A 20,763-nucleotide genomic window follows, 5' to 3' on the forward strand; every position below is an offset into this window, starting at 1 on the left:
TCTTTGCACAGTTTGTCACATAGCAATGCAGACTATACAAAACAAATCCCAAAACTAACAAGCAGGGGCTTGCTGGCATTGCAGAACTCAGTGCAATTCAGGGTTTGAATGCTGATGCAACTAAACATTACTTGTTCAAGTGTGGTTTAAATGTTGTTTTAAATGTGCAAAAAGGAAGCAAGGAAGTAGGTTCTAAACTGAAATGGCAGGTCAATATTCCTGCTGATATTTTTTAAAGAAAGACCTTAGCAGAAGATGGCTAATGTGGTTCATTACTTCTAGTCATTTGGCTTTAAAGCATCATTAAAATAGCAGTGAGTAACAGCACAGTGAAAGATAGAGCTGTGTGCAGTGTGAGAAAGCCAGACCAGCAGAATTTGCTACAATCACTTCATGTGATCCTTTCCCAACTCTGATGCAGTCCATTTGCACAATTCTTTCACAAGCACTTTGTGAGAGTAAAAAATATGCTCTGTGTGTTTGGAGGATTTTGAATTTAAGAGCACACAACGATGTAACCTATTCAGCTGGGTAACTAACATCTAACATCTCTAGTAACTGGTTAGAGCAGGACAGGTGTTGTGTCCTGACAATCCAGCTTTCATGAAACTTTCTTGATTAATATCTTCAGCAACTTTTTTGATAGCAGAATAATGTATAGTCTTTTTACTGGCTTCAGCTGTGAGAAGTCAATTTAAAAAAAAAAAGCAAATTAACATGATACTGTTTGATGACTTTATTAATGAAGAGAAAATGATGTTTCAATTCTGATTTTTCCTGAGAGAATAGGTTTGTTCTTCCATATTGACCTTAACAAAAGTAGCAATTAAATATGTCCTTTACTGGCACACCGTCTTTTTAACAAAATATTACATTCTCTGTACATAGTCAGTTTGTTTGTTGGTACAGATCCTGTAAGCATCATTCACTTAATTGCTGCTGTGATAGTTTGCTTGAGCTGAAGAACTGCTCCATCATTTGTAGTTTTACAGAGATTTTTAAAGGCTCAGAGGAAAGATCTTCACCAGTTGAAGATCTTTGCCATGGCCTTACCAGGGTCAGAAACCTTTGGGTACAGAAACTACACACAAACGTTGCTTGTCATCTTCTCTGGCTGAGCGTTGCACAAGTGCAGAGCTGAGCTTTGCAGTCTAAATACATGCCTGCCGACTTTGAAAGGACAGAATTCAATATTTCTTGCTTTTGAAATAAGCTGTTTCATTTTTTTCCCCCAAACCAATCTATAATATTGAAGCACTCTAATGTGTCTTGTTTTGGGCATATATTTGTGTATCTACTCCTCTAGATTATTGTACAGAAAAATAACATCTGAAAACTGATGATTATTTAAATGGCATGAGTACAAGTAAAGAATCCCATGTAATTTTTTAGTTTACTTTATTTGGTTTTGCTGGATAGGTAGTTTTTTACACCAATTGTAAGGTGGCCAATACAAGAAATTTGGGTACTAAAGGGTTGTCCCCCAATTTTCAAACATAACATACAGCTGATGGATTGCATGAGAGGGTTTTGAGTCTGACATGTGATTTTATGATTAATGGTGGTTTGTAATAATTGATGCTCCAGATGAAGCTGTGTGCCCCTGTGAATCCTCTGCATTTTCAGACTGACAGATGTAAGGCATGGGACTTGAGAAGTTTTTCAGAGGACTGTTTTATGACCATTCTTTTTTTAAAAATTAAATCTTTTTATATAAAGGAAGAGGTATGTAAATGTAAGTGTACATATACAAATGAATGAAGTTCTAAGTTTGTCTACATTAGGAAAATGTTTGGACAGCAAGGAAAAAAATCTCAATAATTCACTATTTACCAAAGTATTGCTCATGAGTTTTGTAAGAAAAATGTTGAAAATGGCTATAGTAAGAAATAGTAAGTATATTCCTTCTGTCGGATCTGTGAGAAAATAGTTCAACACCTTTTCACAATGCAATGCAGTATTCCAAATATAGCCTCATATGCTTATATTCTGTAAATTACCTACTTGATATTCTTCATAATATCTTTTTCTCTTTTCAGTAAAGTATTTATGCATTCCAGACACCGTCCTTAGTTTTGTCTTTGTTCACATTCACATAGTATCAAAAAGGAGAAAAGGTCACCTGTAACATCTAAACATTTAATTAACACAAGCACAGTGAAGTCACTCCATACTTTGAAATCATGGTCAGTTCCCATAGGAATGGCCACACTGTCACCAGCACGGGGTTGCTTATCCCTGGAGGAGATGCAGGCAGCAGAAAGGTGTGGGGTTTACAGCAGTATCCCTGTTAGTTTTACAATTTGGAGGAGATTGAGAAAGCGACGTAACAAATTAATGGCCACTAGTTATGGGACTCCAAACCTGTTGAGTTCTGTGTGCAAGTCTAGTCTGAGCCCAGCTTTCCTACTGCCCTGTTTGCACTCCCATTGCTGTTATACTCACGCAGGGCTGTGCTCTTCCTGCCATTGCTGCTCACCCAACAGTGATGTCTGTGTTGTGTTGAGTAACTTGTACTCACACCAGGCATCCCAATCCCTGTCCCACTGTAGCTGAGGTTGTGCTCTCGATGCACACTGCTGTAACAAGCACCTCTGAGCTGCAAGATTGCCTAGCCACTTTTCCTTCCTGTACCTGCACCACAGGCCAGCTTGCACTTCCCTGCATTTATATAACTCTTGCTGTATTGCAAGTCCTGCTGTTACAGTGCTGCACTGCCAGATTTTTGAATACAGAACCTTTTTTATACCTAAATGAAAGTCAGGAAAAAAAAGAATCCAACATATCCATTAATTTTCTAAGCATGAAGTGGTTATTCTCAAGTATTTAAAATGTTTTCCAGTGGCAGACTTGGTTTAGCAATTAGCACTGTCAAAAGATATCCTTTGAAGGACACTGATAGATATTCTTGCATGGTTATGTTCAGAGCCCACAAAAGGGATGTACTTTTCAGAATTAACAAGTGTTGATGCAGACATAAATTTTAAGTGAGAGAAATGGAAGTTGCACTATGCTCATAAGGTAAATGCTTAGCTTGCATGGAGCTAAATGTGAGGTGGACATTTACATGTTCCAATGTTAAGCATGAGTAGAAATTATTGGAGTTGCAGCTGTTGAGTGAAATTAAAATATTCTAACTTTAAAAGTTACTTGTGTAAATCTTGCCAAGTCGCCTTAAACTCCTCACTTAATGGAAATAAGGGGATTTTTTTTGTGCCTGTCTTGGATGCTGGGAATTATCCTGTGAAAGCATGTATTGCTTCTATCAACTATAAAGGAAGCATGCAAGGAATATATTAGACTCATATAGCCAACATTTTGATGTTTAAATGCATTGAAATTAATGTCACACAACTGTAGTGTTTGGGGAAGGCTGAAATTCAAAATGCAAAGCATGAAATAATGCTGCAAACCTATAGTAGAAGATGTAGCACACAACCCTGCAGTGGAGATACATTTGCTGGTATCTGTGGTCAGCGAGGGCATTTTGTGATTTTCTTTGATCCTCTGGGTGATTCAGTCGCCTCCATCCAGGTGCTGGCAGACAGGAGCGCTGGGACTGCCCCCGCTGTGGGTACTGGGCACCTCCCTAGGGATGGGGATGGGCTGGGGCACCTCTGAGCTGCAGGACTGCCCATGGCTGGGCAGGGCAGGGCTGTGGGGACGTGAGCTGGACAGCAGCCCTGCTGCAGGTGGGTGAGGCAGGCTGACATGGGGTCCTGGCTGCGACAGGAAGGGCTGGAAGTGCCATCAGGGCATCAACACTCATGTTACTTCTCAGTTGGCTCTATTTGTAGCATCTGTCATATTTTGCTTCCATTTTGCTATTTTATGCAATGTTAAAGGCTTGGGTTAGTTTTTTCTTTGCCTTCTCTGAAGAACATAAGTCATACAGAGGGATAATTCAAGGAAAAAAATAAAAAGCAGAAGCTAATTCTGTCTGAGAAAAAATATGTGAAGATTTGGGTAATTAAATTGGTAGTAGTCATAATCATAGTTTAATTACAAGTGTAGTTGAAAGTGTGTGTTCAGACCAATTGAAATCAGGGTATTTATGATGTTAGGAGACATCAAACCATCCTTACTAAATCTTGTTTCATTGTTCTTCTCTTGGAGTACATGTACTTCTATGAAATTATTAAAATATGTTTATGAAGAGAATACTGCAATGTAAATTGCAAGTTTACAGATACACATTTCTGTAGCTTTAAGTGCACCTTTCATTCATAAGTAAAGCATTTAGAGTTAAATGCAATATGGGAATCAAGTAACAACAAAATTATTCGAACAAGTAAACTGGTGTGTGATGGAATGTGTTGAAGCAAATAAAATGCTTAAATTTAATTTAAGTAATAAAACTTTAAATAGAAGCAAAGAAATTACTTGTGACTTTGTAAAGCTGCTGGTCCTTTGAACCGGTCATCATCCCTTCATAATTTTCCTGCTAAGACTTAGCCTCATTCCTATAACATCAAATTAGTTTTATGTATCTGATTGCTTTAGGGTCAGTGGAACTATGACAGAGTTAACAGTGGTATAAAAGCATTAATATTTGCATCAGTTTTATATTTCTTTATCTTGCTCTGCCATCATAGTTAGCAAGAACCTGTAACAATCACCTCAGCTGAGAACATGTGAATCCCATAGGTTTGAATGTGAGCTGAAAGAGGCAACAATTAAGCCACTTAGCTGCCATTTTATCAGTCTGCAGGTGTCCTCAATCCTGAGTTTTGGCTTCTGATTGAAGCCAGTTGTCCATGCTTTTGCACTGTTTCCTTTCAACAATCTTAGGTGTAATTATTATTGATTATTTTTTTAATGTTCCTGTTGTTTGCTTTAGGTCTGTGGATATTTCATGAAGGTTTGTACTTTTCAAGTAATAATTGGGCAGAGGGAATTGAAAATTTTTGGTAATTGTGGAGACCATTAATGGATTCTATAGGACAGAGGGCATAAAAACTAATCCTCAATGCATTCTATAGAAAATAGCAGAAATCTGTAAAGCACAGTTTATTTATGTAATTTGGCATGTGCTGGTTTCACATCAAAGACTTAGAAAATGCACTTTTCTATAAATGTTTGGTGTGTACAATTTTCCAGTGAACCCATCAGGTGCTGTGCTTAACTACTAATAATTATCAAGGTTCCATGTATGTTTTCATGCACACTAATATGTTGGTAGATATACAGAGGAATTTGTGGGTAAGATAAAAAATAGTTCTTAATGGTTTTGAGTAGGGAGGGGTTTTTAAAGTCTCTTTATGTTTTATTTATGGAATAGTTATTTGTCATAAACCTTGTCTCTAGTCACAGTGCAGGAATTTAACATAATCCTAGACTTTTTCAAAACTCACAGATATTTAGTAAAAACAGGTTACAGTATTAAATGTAACCTATGTTTTACAAAGGTCCACTTACAGAAAAGAAGAAATTAAAAATAGAGATAGGAAACATAGGATATATGCTCAGAAATATTTAAAAAGAAAAAAAAGAAAAGGAAGATTTCTTTTTTTTTCCTGAAATTATTGCTTCTGAAATGTGACAATCTGAGATGACTTCTTACAGACAGCAGACTGTTCAGATGTGTCAGTATAATTCAATATTGTATGCATTTGACATTTCTGAACTCATTGCTGGAAAGAATCATGCCAACATAGGTTTTAAGCTCTCTCTCGTTGCTAGTAACGTCAGGATCTGTTGTATAATCAGCTAAGCAAGATCCAGTGAAAATTTGAACCATGAAAAGATTGAAAACTAGGTTGGGCAAGTCTCTGAAAAACAGACTGTACAAAATATTGCATATGGAAGAGGATGCAGCAATGGATTACTAGTAACACTTAAACATGCATGTTTTCCATAGAATCATAGAATAGTTTGAGTTGGAAGGGACATTTAAAGGTTACTTAGTCCAGCCTCCCTGCAATAAGCAGCAACACCTTCAATTAGGTCAGGTTTTTCAGAGCCCTGGCCAGCCTTACCTTGAATGGGGAAACTCATTCCAGTGTTTGACCACCCTCACCATAAAACCACTTTTTTTTCTGATATCTAATCTAAATCAACCCTCCTGCAGTTTAAAACCATTGCCCCTTGTCCTTTCACCATAGACCCTGTTAAATAGTTTGTCCCCATCTTTCTTATAAGCCCCCACAAGTTCTGCAAGGCTGCTATAATGGCTCCCCTGAGCCTTTTGTTTTCCAGGCTGAACAATCCCAATTCTCTCACCTTTCCTAAAAGGGCAGGTCCTCCAGCCCTCTTGGTGACCTTGCTCTGGACCCACTCCAACACATCCACATCCTTCTGATGTTCTGGGGACCCCAGAGCTGGATGCAGCTCTGCAGGTGGATCTCACCAGAGCAGAGCAGAGGGGCACAATCCTCTCCCTGGCCCTGCTGCCCGCGCTGCTTTGGATGCAGCTCAGGATATATTTGGTTTCTGGGCTGCAAGCTCTCCTTGCCAGCTCATGTCCAGCCACTCACCCCCAAGTTCTTCTTGACAGGGCTGCTCTTAATCCACTCATCCCCAGCTTGTATGGAAGAAAGAGAGGATGCATGTGAGGAGTTCATAAAGGGGAGATTATATCATTTATGTGTTAGGGCAGAATAGGATGGATTTCTAGGGGAAAAAAGGGTTCTCAGGAAATATGGTTTCAAGGAGAATGGAGCTAAAAAATTCTTGCTAGGGAAGAAAAAGGAAACCTTCCAATTTTAATGAGTTTAGTGAATAATAAATTGGAAAGGATAAGAGGGAAGAAAGAAATACTTGATTGAAGTAGAAGCTGTAAGGACTCCAAAAGGCAGAATGCAGTTTACTTGGTGTTCTAAAGCTAACATCTGTCAAAGATTAACAGGGAGCATTACATGAAATCATAATTATCCTCTACACTTAGAAATTCCTATGGCAGTATAAAATCAATGCAGATATTTTCAGGGAAAAAAACATGTGCAAGAAAATATGTTGCTAATTATGTAAGAACTTGAGGCTAAGAGAGAGGATCCATGTTTTATACAATAAGTTTTGATTTGAAACACAGAGAAGACAACAGTTCTGGACTACAGTTTAGGGCTCAGGTCAAGAAGTTATTGAGACAGAGTTGAATGGGGATGTAAATCCCAGTGAGAACACAAGAAAGTGTGCATAGCAGTGATTCTGTGGTAGGAGTAGTAAGGACAATTAAGTGCATTGAGAAAGAATAAACAGCATGGAGAAAATGAGAAAATAAATTAAAAGTGACACATGGGTTGTGGCTCTAGAAGTTGAGGAAAATAAAATCTGGTTAAGAAATAATCACTTAGAGCTAAAACACATGTTCAAATATGTGAATACGCTTGAGGATGAGGAAGAGGTGGGTGAAAAGAAGCCTGTAAGAATGTCATAGGTTTCATTAAATGGGAAGAAATACTAATATTTAGTACAAGACAATTCCTTAATAGGCAAGTCTTACCATATGCTTAAACCTGAGCCAACTTCAAACCTTGTCTTACCTTTGTAAGGGTTTGCTGATGAAGGTGTATAGATGGTGCATTCTTCACCTGTTCCTCCTCGAATGAAGCTAAAACATTTACCAGTAAAAGGTTGACTTGAGTAGCATTTAAATCGGTTCCCTAAGTGGAAAAATTATGTGAATGAAAGAATTTTAGTAATGTAATTGTGTCTATTGTTCATTTTTTGCCTTTTTAGTTATGTTGCTTTCAAATGTAGTCTTTTCCTTCTGCATCCCTAAGACAGCTATGCCAAGAGAAAGTGTGAGTGTAAGCCATGTCTCATTGGCCTTGAATAAAATCATGGTGCTGGTGGAGACTTCCTGATATTTATGTCCAAATTCATTTGTATTCTTTCAATGGGAGTCATTAAGAGTGAAAGGCAACTATTTGTAGTAGCGTCAACAGCAAACCAGGTTGATAAAGACCATGGTTCCTCCCATTTTCTGAGAGGAACTATGCTCTTCATTCCTTTTTAAGGAATTTTCTCTGTTCACAAAGAGATGCTTCAATTTATGGTAAAAAGAGTAAAGCCCACATAGCTCTCACAGTCTGCTCTTTCATCCCTTGTCAGGAATTAGTCTGGTAGAGTACAAAAGTCATTTACAAAAGTAGTGTACAGCAGCCTTGGACTTCATTGCCAGGAACGAAACCATAGTCTGAACAGGTGACTAAAGTGCATGGCAGCTAGCAAGATATATTCTTTCTTACTGGCTGGTACAGATGTGAAAGTTTGTAGTGATTGAAAATTAGCCTCATTGCAAAATTGTGGTAAATCACTCCTCTGCCTGTGTTCTTGGTTTGTGTGTTAACACTGGGGGGTAACAGCCATGTATATGTGAAATGGGTTATACTTGTGACAGCCAAAATTAAAGCAATCTGTGGGGCTTATTAAATCCTTCAGGGAATCAGGTAAATAATGTATTATTCTTAGAAATGAGTCCAAACCTGTTGTGTGAATCAGAATTCAGCTTTGGGCAGCTCCAACATTTTTATGTGAGATCCTCTTTTAACAGGCTTTTTGGCTTATACAAAGGGTTGGCGGTATCTGGCAGACAGTGCTGCCCTTTTCATCTTGCTTTTGTTTGTAGTCCTTTGGGGAAAGGGCTAAAATATTTGGAATATAACCTTTCTAAGTTTTCTTGGTAGCATGCTCAGAAATGTGGAAGGATTATTTGATAGATGGTTTTCAGTATTCTGGTGCCTGCAGAGCCATGGATAATCTTTCTAATCTTCTTTATCTAAGGTAATCTGTATATTCTATCATCTCTGCATCTATGTGTCTTATGCTGAAACTGCACTGACAGGAAGCTCTAAAACGCCTATTTTTGTTTCTTTCAAACAGCTGGCTGTCCAGATTCCTTGATTAAAGAACTTCATCACTTCAGGATTCTGGGAGAAGAACAGGTGAGTTAGCATCTCAAAGGCAGCATCTTAATGTCATGAAAGATAGACGCTAATGAGACAGTTTCATCTCTCTCCAGGGAAACAGAGTGTATCTCACGACCCCCAAAGACCTGAAATGTGGGGGGAAAACCACACAGGAGTAATATGTGAGAGTTGGGGTTTTTTCCATTCTATCCGTCAGCCTTGACAGGTTATTAATTGGTACATCTGCTACCTGCCACAGTTTTTCAGCTTTTGACTACAGCAGTAAACAGACTCTCTAAAGCAGCAGACAAACAATCTGACTAAGGAATGGTACTTAGAGCTAGTCATGGAATTATCCATCCTTTTGTGGGTCCTTTTTTCTCTTTTAAAATAGTGTTTCTCATAATTATAGCTGTGCTTTGCATTCAGAAAACTATTTCTGTAGAGGGACCTTAGGAAAGCAAAACTGAAGTGCTCTTTACAACACTCACAAGAAGTGTCAGGTATTATTTTGTCAATAATGAAATTAACATACACAGGTATTGAGAAATGGCCTTAAATTTTGAGAGAGAAGTTGAATTTTCATATGCTCAACTCTTCTGAAATTCAAGTTGTCTTTTCCTCTGAAGTATCCCTCCTAAGGTAGTGGTTACAAAGCCTGACTGTATGACACAGAGCTGCAGGTGCTAGGGACCAAGGGGCTGAAAGCCCAGCATTAGTGTGTTATACATGACACTATCCACATCTTTTAATGAACCTGGCACCAAGGGACTTGCACAAGGTTCTATGAGGGCTGTGACAAAGGTAGGAGCAACTCCTGAGATGTTAATTCAGTCTTGATTCATCGTTTTTAAATTAGATTGTATTGTCAAAAACACCCTGTTGCTTCTCCTTTCCCTGCCACTCTCCCCTTTTCTATTACAATTGTGGCTGCTGTTACAATTTCTGGACTGCCAATTTTCCTCCACCAGCCCCCCACTTCAGCTAGTATAGAGAGTCACAAGTCATGTTTCTCAGGGACTCAGCCTGTTTCTCAGCTTTTCCTTAGCAAGAGATAATGGAAGCACGAATCTGCTGAGATTGAGGACTTAGGAAGAGGAAATAAAAGAATTTATGACCAGGATTGATGGACTCAAGAGACTGATGAGAGCTACCTGACAAAAGGAGGGCAGAGTGAGATGAAGCTTGGGTAGGATGAAGAGATGGGGTTTCATTGAAGGGGTTGGGAGTAGAAACCAGAATGACAAGAATAAGAGTCTGACAAGGAGCATGGACCAGGGGCTGGAAGGGAATGACCAAATACAAAAGCTTAGTGAGGAGACTGGTAAATAGAGGAAGATCTGCCCTGAAGCTGTGTGAAGAGATGAAGCTGAGCAGTCTAGGAAGAGTTGGACAAAAGGAGAAATTTGAAGGAAAAGTAAGGAACAGCTAAACCAAAAGGCTGGAAGTGAGAGGACTGAATCAGACAGACCTGACAGCTCCCCTGGAAAAGCCCTAGAATGGAGTTGTGGACCTTAGCCTGACTAATGATCACTGACAGAGCAATATTTAACTGATGGACTTTCTTTGCAAATAGTGATCGTTGTCATGAGGCTTGAATTATTCCATTAGCCCATACATTTAGAAGGATTGTTGCAAACATATTCTGTCATACAAAAGCATTGTTAGCATGAGTCTACTGAAGATGGCAGTAGCTTTTGTTTGAAGTTAGAACACACTTTGATAGTCAGGAAATAAATTGATGCAAAACCAAGAGAAAAATAGTTAAGTATATCTAAGTGAAGAAAGGAAGGAATTACAGGCAAAGTCCTTATTCATGTGACTATTTATTTCTTATATTTATTTAGTTAGATATTAGCTTTTTTAAAATATCGAAGATGTTTATTTTTCTGTTATGTCTACTAGATAGAAAAAATGCATAATAAATTATAAGACTGTTTCATTCAGACTCCTTGCAATTTCAGTATTATAAACCATCAGATATTTTCTTCCATTCCAATCAATAACCAAAGAAAAATAGGGACATATTCCTGCTTCATGTCCAATCTTGATTTATTTTTAAAGTGCTTATGTATTTAAGGCCAGATTAAAAGCAGAATGGACTATTGTCATAATCTGTTCTGATCTACTTTAGAATACACATTACATGACTTTTTGGGATTAATTCTTGTTTAAACTGCAGTATATTGCCTAGAAAAGCATCTATTCTTTGTTTACAAATCACTTGCAGACTTTAGATCCTATTATACTTCTCAGTAGTGAAAGACAAAATATTCCCAGCCTCTTCCCATTCCACCACTCCTCCAGCACCAGCATGTTTCCTATCTTGCATATCTCCCATTCCTCAGAGTTTAAGCAAAAAAAAAAACCTGGTATCCCTCTTTTCTTCACTGAGCATTTATTTCCTGTAAATAAAAATATAAATAAACTGACCATATAAATGCTCCTATAAATGTAAATACTTACCATATGTACTATTTGATGATATCATTAGGAAAGAAAGGTTTTGAGTGGCTTTCAGGATCAAACCTCTTGAAAACGTGTCTGCCTGACTATCTGAAATATCTTTATATAAATGTAAGCATAAATGAAAAACTAATGCTGAGAAAAAGAAGTATGAAGAGTTGATGATTACTATTTTCTTAAAGGAGTTATATAATAATAAGGCTCTTGTCCAAATAATCAAACTTCTTGGTAGTCTTCTGGACATGTAAAATTTTCATGTCTTTTATTCTGTTAGGAACATACATTATGGGAAATTTATTCTAGGTGGAAAGTCTATCTTTTAAGGTTTAGCTGCTGGCAATAAGATAGCTTTTAAAGAGGGAATCAGTTTTGGACTTCATGGAAAGATGCAATCGTAGTCTGTGTGCTGAAATAGAAGAATACAAGCTTCCCTGGTACATGATATGCATTCTGGATACCTAACCTACCACATAAAACCAACTTCCAGAGTAATTGGCAACACAAATACAGCCACAGATTGCTGTCCCACTTGATACTTGACTCTTTAGGATGGTGCCAGAGAGTCTGACCCAGGAAGAGTCTCCAGAAGCAGCTTTGTCTGGTTTCTTTTGGACCCCCTTGTCACAGACTCTCGCAGTCCACTAAGGCTGTACAAGACAAAAAAGATTCTCCTGCACATGGAGTCCCAGATGAAGGGTGAAGCCTGAAGCTTTCTAATTGCCCAAAGCTCTGCTGAGCTTTTTCTTGCAGTTTGCTCTCACTTTTCATAATCCATCTATTTCCCCTAGCTTAATGGGTGCAGCTCAATCTCCTGGCTAACTCCTCCCTTTCTAAAGTATTTGAGATATAGCCAGGATCGGATTGAAAGATTTAGTGAGTGGGGAGATGTTTAAAAAGAGCAGTGTAAGAAAGTCTCCTGCAGTAGCCATTTGCCCTGTCAGGCTGGCTGTCTCTGCAACTAAATTTTTGTACAAGTGGTGATAGTACAAGCTGCTTAAAAATATATGCTACGAATGCACCAAATATGGGTTCTGTTCAAATACAGTGGAAGGCAGGTAATTCTACAAGCCAATGCCAGAAACAGCACAGAAAACACTCCAAGCATAAACACCACAATATCCCAGCATAGCAAGATGACTTGCAGTGAACTGTTATGGAGTCTCCCTAATGACTCTATGAGAAACTTCCCTCTTGTCCCCAAAGTGACAAAAAAAAATCTTGTTTAATTGTTTAAATGGAATATTGTGATTCATGAATAAAATACCAGCTACATCTGAAGGCTGGAAGGGAAAACAAACAACACGAGAGCGAGCAATCTGCTGCTATACCCGAGTGCCCCCAACAGGTCACAGCACAGATGAAGCAGATGATTTCTAGTGGCAGGAAAGGAAGATGCTAAGTAATGTATAGCTTTGCTTCTCTGTTACATCATCTGCTCTGACAACTTTGCAGAATGTATTGGCCAGTTCCTTGATATTTTGACAGGGGAACGATCAATTTTAACAGATCTCTCCTATCAGCTGCTGCTGAAACTCATATCGCTGCTCACTTTTTTTTAGAACTGTTGTGAGGGTTTATATCCCTGGAATCTGAGCAAGCCTGAATGGGGACCATTTTGGGGGGAAGGGGTTGTTTGTTTGGTTGGGTGTTTTTGTGGGATTCTGGTTTGGTTTTTGGGGGGCTGGGTTTTTTCCCCAAATTACCTAGTCAATTAGGGAAAAATTATGCAAAGGAATACCCTAGAATACCCTGTTTTGAAAATCTGCAGATGCATGTCCCCATGCTCCTCAAAGATGATGTGGGCTTGTGCTAGTTTTCACAGTGAGCTGTAACTTTAGGAGATACAGAAATCAAGTATGAAATGAACACAGCATGGTTAGAGATCATTTAACATCAGTTGAGGTCTGGAAGAATTTTATATACAATGTGTGGGTGTGACAAGGTTATTTTTTTTTTAATTGCAATACTTGCTAGAGGATTTTTTTTTCAAATGTATGCTACAGAATATTCATGTAAAGTCAGTCTTAAAGTAATTGATATATATTTACCCATTCAGGCAAAAGTAATGCCATATGACAATTCTAATTATTCAGCTGAGTTTAGTACAGGAAACTGTCAAATATGATCAACAAAGTGCTTCTGAAGTATTTCTGGGTTAAGATTTTTTGATAACTGCACTTGGAAAAAAATATAAGCTACATCTCCATAATTCTAATCAATTAAAGAACAAAATAAATTTTTACTGTATGATTTCTCCCCTTCATAATTACTAAGCCAAAGCTATTTTATTAGTATTTCAAAACCTTTATCTTTACAAGTGTAGTTCTTACACCTCTGCTGCTTCCCACCCAGTCCCCTGGCTTCAGCTACTATTCTGTGTAAGTGATACCTACACTCATCTCTCAGTTTCTGCCATTTTTCCATCTAATATCTCTTTTCTCTCCATCTCATTTGGCTCGCCTTTTGGATTTGTCACCACAGTCTCATCACTTGCTCTCTAAGACTGAGCTACTGCATTTAACTCTTGATCCTCTTTACACCACCTGTTTTTTAACAGCTGGAACTTCACAACAAACTTTACAATCTTGCAACTTCATATGTCTAATGATATGCCTCTCTTTCCTTCCTATGCTATGCCTGCCTGGAATGTCTCCTAACCACCTTCTTCTCTAACTCAGAAGTAATTTGGATTCATGAAAATTCCTCAGTTTTGTCTCTTCTGGATTAGGATAACTTTAGCCTTGTTGTAAGCAGGATATCTCTACATTCTTACACTTTTGAATTTACTGTACAGTAGGCAAGTGAAAGTCATTTATTTTTGGTTCAATAGCTGAAAAAAAGAGAAAGAAATTAGAAGGTACTTAGTTAAAACTAATTTAAAGGAACTTTTTTCTGTCAAAACCAAAAAAAAAAAAAAATTGTCATTTTATATAGAATTCAAATTTCTCTTCCCCCCAGCTTTTATTTAATTCAGAGGGAAGATTTGAACCCAGTGTTCAGGATCTCAGGTACATGTGGGAGTTAGGACTTCTTCCATCCCTTGGATAGGTTTGATCTGCTTTCAGGAAATATACATATGCTCACTCTTGTGACCTGAGAACTGGGAGCCAGTATCTACTGCACTAAAATGCAGTTCCACAGTTTGCAACAGCATCAGCTGAACAGATTTCCTTGCATCAGTTACAGCCTTGATGGCTGTTACTTGTAGTGGGAAGAGGAGTGTGCATTTGAGCTCCACAAGGGTCAGAAGAAACCAAATGTTTATCTCTGGCACCCAGTCTATTCACACTGATCCCCCAAATACCTGCTGGAAGATCACAAACTTCTAGTAGTTTGTAAATATAGTGCTAACCTGTACACTGTGCTCGTTCCCCTTTCTTCATTGTATCATATTGTGCTCGCTTTCGTATAATTCTGCTAACTGCAATCTTTCCTTTTTTCTCCACATCTCTGTTCCAGTTTAATTTTGTCTGTGAATTGTGGTGCACTGATCCAGTTAGAGATTTCTTACCTAAATATTTTCTTCAAAGAACTGTTTGTACCCAATTTTCCATGACTCTCCAGTCAGGCAAATTCCAGCTCTCTAAAGGTGGTTGTCTTTCTTGCCTCCTTGGATGCTCCTGTGGTAACAAGGAGCTGATCCTCTGAACTAGCTCTTTCAATTTGATTAGGGGCCAGCAGAGAAACCTAAAAGTCGGGAAAAAAAAATTAGGGGTGCTCCATGGAGAGCCATGTCAGTCCATGACTTTTTAATCTGCATTTTAGATGACACATTTGTAAGTATTTTTACTTGTCCAAGGAGTACTACTACTGGTTTCGTACTGTAAGTTGCCTAATTACATTATGGAACTAATTCTTGAAGTTTTTGTACGTGCATAATACATATAAATAAAGTGCTTAGTCTACACTATGGACTAATAGCCTCCACAATCTAATTTTGAAACACACAGATGGTTATTTGATTTATAGGAGCAGTAAAAACAATCTGACTCCAGCAAGTAGATTTGCTTTCCTCTGAGACTCTTACATGCAGTTAAAGAAACAAGTAATTGAATTTCAGGGATTTGGGCTTAACATCTACTGTTATACTTTTGTCCAAAGTTGTCTGCAAGGCTGCTACTGAGCTTTTAGATGGTGGGGGAAGGACAATAAAGAAAACAATATCCAAATTGTAAAAGCAAAATTAAAATGGCTCAGGGCATTCGTGGTGTGGCAGGGGGATTGGAATAAATGACCTTTAAGATTCCTTCCAACCCAAACCATTCTGTGATTCTATGATATTAAATCATAATTTGTAAATTAATTGACCCAGCCAGGAATCACTGTGTTCATGAAGTGTGTTTGGCAGGAGTTTTGTGCATTCAGGTGCATTTCAGTTTTGTTTTAGTATCTGAATCTCAATGTAACTGAAAAGACTGTAATCTGTAATTAACTTGTTATTACTATGTCAACCCAGAAATTTCATTTATATTACCCTTGATTTACAACATCAAATGATTGAATTTCCACTGCTTGAAAACCAGGATCCTTCTAAGACTTAAGGGAAACCATCCCAACCTGGAAAGCAGAGAGCAAGGAATAAATGGTTACAATTATCCAGCCTCTGTGTCTAAGTCATACTGTAATTTATAATCTAAAGGCCCTGACAAGTCTTTATTAACAAAGGTTACACAAAAGAACTTCATCCTATGGTCGAAATACCATAAGCAGAGCTTATAAGTAGAGCTTTTTCCACTCCAAATGTTATTCCTTGAAAAGCATAGATATGGGCTGACTGGGACAATTCACAATTTGAGGGGAAGGATCACAAAGGGATGTAGCTTTCAGAGAACAAACAGAATGCTTTACAACTACCTTATTCATATAACTTTAGCTGTCTTAGCACCAATGTTCTGGAGTTAGTTGTATTTATGAAGCTTTGAGGGTTTTTTCCAAATAGGCATTGAAATATTTACTTCTGGGGGAATCCAGCAACTATTTACCGACCTGTATTTCTGAGGACCTTATTACAGTAGCACATAAATGCCTGACATGCTTTGTCTGGAAGCTGCTTTCTAGCAGCAGTAGATGGCTGGTGATTTCTGTGTAATTTTATGCCACTCATTACCATAGCATCTGACGTCCTCATGACTATTAATGGATTTTGCCTCTTAACAGTACATTGAAATCAGCAAGTGTGATTCTTCCTCTTTACAAACGGGCAACTGATGAGAAGCATAGATTAAATGACTTATGTGAAAGCCACAGGATGGCTGCGCTGCTGCCAGGAATGAAATCAGGCGTCACGAATGTCAGTTCCATCAAGTTTCCCATATATTATACTTTGTGAGAGGTTTTTCCTAAAAAATAATTGGAGATACTTTCCTCCTTGTAGCATGCAGAACAACTTTACACATGATGAGTGCATCTCTAAATAGGAGGCACACTGATAAAAATTGAGTAATAGATACTGTGAAATACTTTGACTGGACAGAAGAGCTAGATTCATCTTTCAGTGACAGCTCTTTACATGTGAGATATCTAGCCTAAGTTAGTTTTCTCATCTTCAACCATAGCACTTCCATAGGATGATTGATCTTACCTATCTTAGACATCATATCTAAGTCAGGATAAATGCCCTCCTTGAGATCTTATTTCTGCTCATTCACTTGGAGCCTTGTTTAGGCTAGATGTTTAATTTTAGCTGAGCTAAAATTCTGTGAAGTGGTTCACAGTCTAAGCTATTTAGATACCTAATCCTTGGTTTTAAAAATAGCTTAGGGCAGGTGAGTTAGGATTAGAATTATTGGAACTAAATCAGCTATTGTAAGAGTCACCTAATTTCAGGTGCCATTATCTAGGAAGTTGTCTGATCTCTCATTATTTTTAAAAAAACAGGGCACTTGAGGTCTCAGTTCTTACGCAGATGTACAAATCTAAGGAGTAAAGATGAATTGCATCCCATCTCTCCTGTTAATTATAAAAGAAGACTTCACAACCTGTGCAACTATAGGCATCATCACTGCGGAAATTCAAACTAAATTAAATAAATTCTACATTAGGTCTCCAGTTAAGAGGTGAAGTAAATCAGTGGGTGTTGTGTAATATCCTTAAGTATCTCATCCAGATATATGATCAAAACACATCATGGGCTCCAAAGACATTTAAGGGCTCCTGAAAACTGACTTGATTAATGGATTACATTAGTTGGTTACATGAGTCCAGTATGATATGTATGGCTGTGGTGTATAGGAAAAAATGTCTTTAATAGATATGGTCTGTCATTATATGCAAATAGTTAGTTAATAATTCATGATAATAGTTTTGGACCTGTAAAAGTTTTTTATAAATGCACCCTTAATGTAAAGTGAGTCATTTTGTTTCATGTCACTGAATAAAGAATATAAATCCATATATGTTGTGTAGATTTTGCTGTGGCAGCAAACATGTATATGTTCTGCTACTTTGTGTTTCAGCGGGTTGCTGGGTTTTAATTGAGCAGGACACAAGGAAAAAGAAATTGGAAAATAACATAAATGTATCTGGACTTGGAAGGTAGAAAACAGGCTGGTAACTAGATATCAAGATATGCAAATGAATTTAGCAGGATCTTTTTTGGATCATTTTTTCAGCTGTTATAGTATGAAAATCACTGGGGAGGATGCCATACTGATTTGGAATGAGTCCTGTGTTGAGCCAGTATAAAATGTTACATTTGTTGGACAGAAAATGATGTTGCTGTCCACCTTGCCAGTAGGTAAACTGGACATTTACATTCTGTATCTTTCCCTAACAAGATAAGTTAAAAAAACAAAAAGGAAAAAAATAAAGGGAAATGAGAGGAATATATTCATGCCCTTTTAGGCTAAATTAATGGCTGGAAAGTATATTCTTTTTTTTTCCAGCTGAGAATTTTTAATGTAAATGCTGACAGACCCTCAGCTACAGTGTCACTGGTGTTTGCCTTCCTAATGAGAAGCTGTTAACAATTCCACATGAAGCACAAAGTTCCCTCTTAATAGGGTAAGACAATCACTATCCTCACTTGCAGGTCCAGTCTGTGCCCTGAAGAAAAATCAGGCTGCTAGAGAGTTTTGGAGCTATGATTACCTATATTTCTATAAAGGCCAGCTAAATTACTCAAAACACTCAACATGTATATAGTGGGAGGATCACAAACTTTTCTGAAAATTAAGAGCATCCAACATTAAATATTTATGGCATTAGTCTGGGTTCAAGCATAATAATAACACAGGAAAACACCAGCTGACTTCTTGAGCCCCCACATTCAAGGAGACTGCAGACATGTCTTGCACATTTCTCAAAATACTATTATTTTCCAAATACAAGATTCTTAGGTAAGAATTTCTGGCTGTCATTCATACACTGAAAGATATTTTGAAGTCTTATTGTCTGTTTAGATTTTGCTTTTCTTTTCTGAGGTTGCTTGGATTTTTCATTAATTAACAAAGTTGGATACTTCAAGTCTGGGTTGACTTTTTTTTCTGTGATGCAAACTTTTGTGTATATATGTTATAGTCTTTTAAGAACTCTAATATTATTTTAAGAAGCCAGGTTAACAAGACATGTTGTGACATGTTGTGACAGTCTGCATCTGCAGAAGAATCTTCTGAATTGTACCCAAAAGACGTAGGACCTTCTTTGTAATTTAAAATTCTTTTTTGTATGCTCTGTGTATGAGGTATTGGGCCTAAAGTTTCCATTTTCCTCAAAAGATTTCTTTGGAGATGGATGTGGATTGGAGAAAGAAATTTTTGTTTGCTATCCTCCCAAGAAAAGGAACAGGATTTTCATGAGCCATTATGGGATAAAATCTTATGAAGCACTAAATATTGTTGTGAGTGCTGTAACATAAAGTTCTGTTTTGTTTTTTTAGCACACCATAAAGTCCACTCACAGAGAAAATTCATACCTACTCCCTTCCTCTTTGGCCTTTTGGATTTGCCTGTTTTCTTTGGGGTTGTTAGGACCAAATGCTTTCATTTATTTCCCTCCACAGTAGAGCAGATTTATAGGTGAATCTGAAGCCTGGTTTACAGTGGTTATACAGCCACTGGTGTGGAACTGCACCAACGCAGAACCCTAGAGTGGATGTGATTTACATGTACACAGCATGATTTGTACTAGCTCAGCTTATCTCTGGCTGAAAGCAGGGTAAATTAGACATGGGAAAGTTATTGCAGTGACATCAGTCCTTTTAGAGCAGGCATTTTTGCCACTGAGCATACACTGAGCATGTTAATTAATATTGCTGTGTGTCAGGGTCCCCATCATTAAAATTAAGGCATTTCCATGGCCTTTTAGGCTATCAGAACGGAATTAAATGAAAAGTGGAAAAACTAAAGAAAATTTTATGGGAGACACAGGAAAAAATACACCTAGCATTGAAATGAATGCATATTAGAGAGTTATTCAGCTGATCAGTTTAATGATCAGCTTGCTTTTAAAATAAAGTTGCCTAGGCAAATTTTTACAGCCCTTAGGGTCTAAAACATTGCACTACTTCTAGCTATAGATCCCTAAAGGGGGTTTTTTTGTGTGTTCTCTTCAATCTGTATACAGCATTTATCATTTCTCTGTTGGACTATTTTTATTATGTTTACAATAATTATTTTAGTAATATAAGTGTATTTGATGTTACTTACAAAAACAGTCTGCTGTTTTCTTGATCCTAATATCCCACACAGTCTTCTAGTGGCGCAAATGGCTGTGAGCCAGAAAACTATGCACATGATGTGAGTTGGAGCAGAGTGACACCCCATTTAATAGCACTGCAAAGTTTTAGACTTTTGACCAACAACCTTAACTTAGCATGTAAGACATTAGGACAGTTGACTGGATTACGTGGGATAGAGACAGAATCAAAGATTTGGGGGTGTTCTTTGTGTGCTGCCAAGAGTTTAAGACCAGTGTGTTCTGTTGTGTTGCAGTACAACCGCTACCAGCGCTATGGGGCCGAGGAATGTGTGCTGCAGATGGGAGGCGTGCTGTGTCCAACCCCTGGCTGTGGGGCAGGTCTGCTTCCTGAGCCAGGGCTGAGGAGAATCCTGTGTGAACCAGGCAACGGGATAGGCTGTGGGGTAAGAACCTGCATTTTCCTTCTAGTGGTGTGGGAAATAATTGATATAGAATGAACATTAAGACAAAGGGGAAAATGTGGCTGGCTTTTTTATCTTTTCAGTGACTCTGAATTTCCCTTCCCACCAGAGTGGGATAATGCAGTTTGCTAAACAATTTAAATATAGCACAATGACTTAGGAATGATGACTTCATCGCGTAGAATGTGTCCATTCCATATTCTTTGCTTTATTTGGTTTAAGAAGTTGCTGAGTAGTCACAGTAAGAAATTGAACTGTGCAGATGAAAATCCAAATACACTCTGACTTTCTTCTCCTAGAACTCAGCAGAAATGAACAGGATCTTAAGCAAACCATTCATTATCATATTA

At 37.8% G+C, this 20,763-nt stretch overlaps 1 protein-coding gene across 1 annotated transcript in view; it reads left to right on the forward strand.

The window, feature by feature from the left end:
• PRKN (parkin RBR E3 ubiquitin protein ligase) overlaps window positions 1–20,763 on the forward strand; it is a 682,953-nt gene that overhangs the window by 553,354 nt on the left and 108,836 nt on the right. Inside the window, exons 8-9 of the mRNA XM_038130606.1 lie at window positions 8,824–8,885; window positions 20,246–20,395. Coding sequence (XP_037986534.1) covers window positions 8,824–8,885; window positions 20,246–20,395 — 212 coding nt within the window. The remainder of the gene's footprint in view (window positions 1–8,823; window positions 8,886–20,245; window positions 20,396–20,763) is intronic.

This window comes from Motacilla alba, chromosome 3 (assembly GCF_015832195.1).
Source record: "Motacilla alba alba isolate MOTALB_02 chromosome 3, Motacilla_alba_V1.0_pri, whole genome shotgun sequence".
In the NCBI taxonomy this organism is placed as follows: domain Eukaryota; kingdom Metazoa; phylum Chordata; class Aves; order Passeriformes; family Motacillidae; genus Motacilla; species Motacilla alba.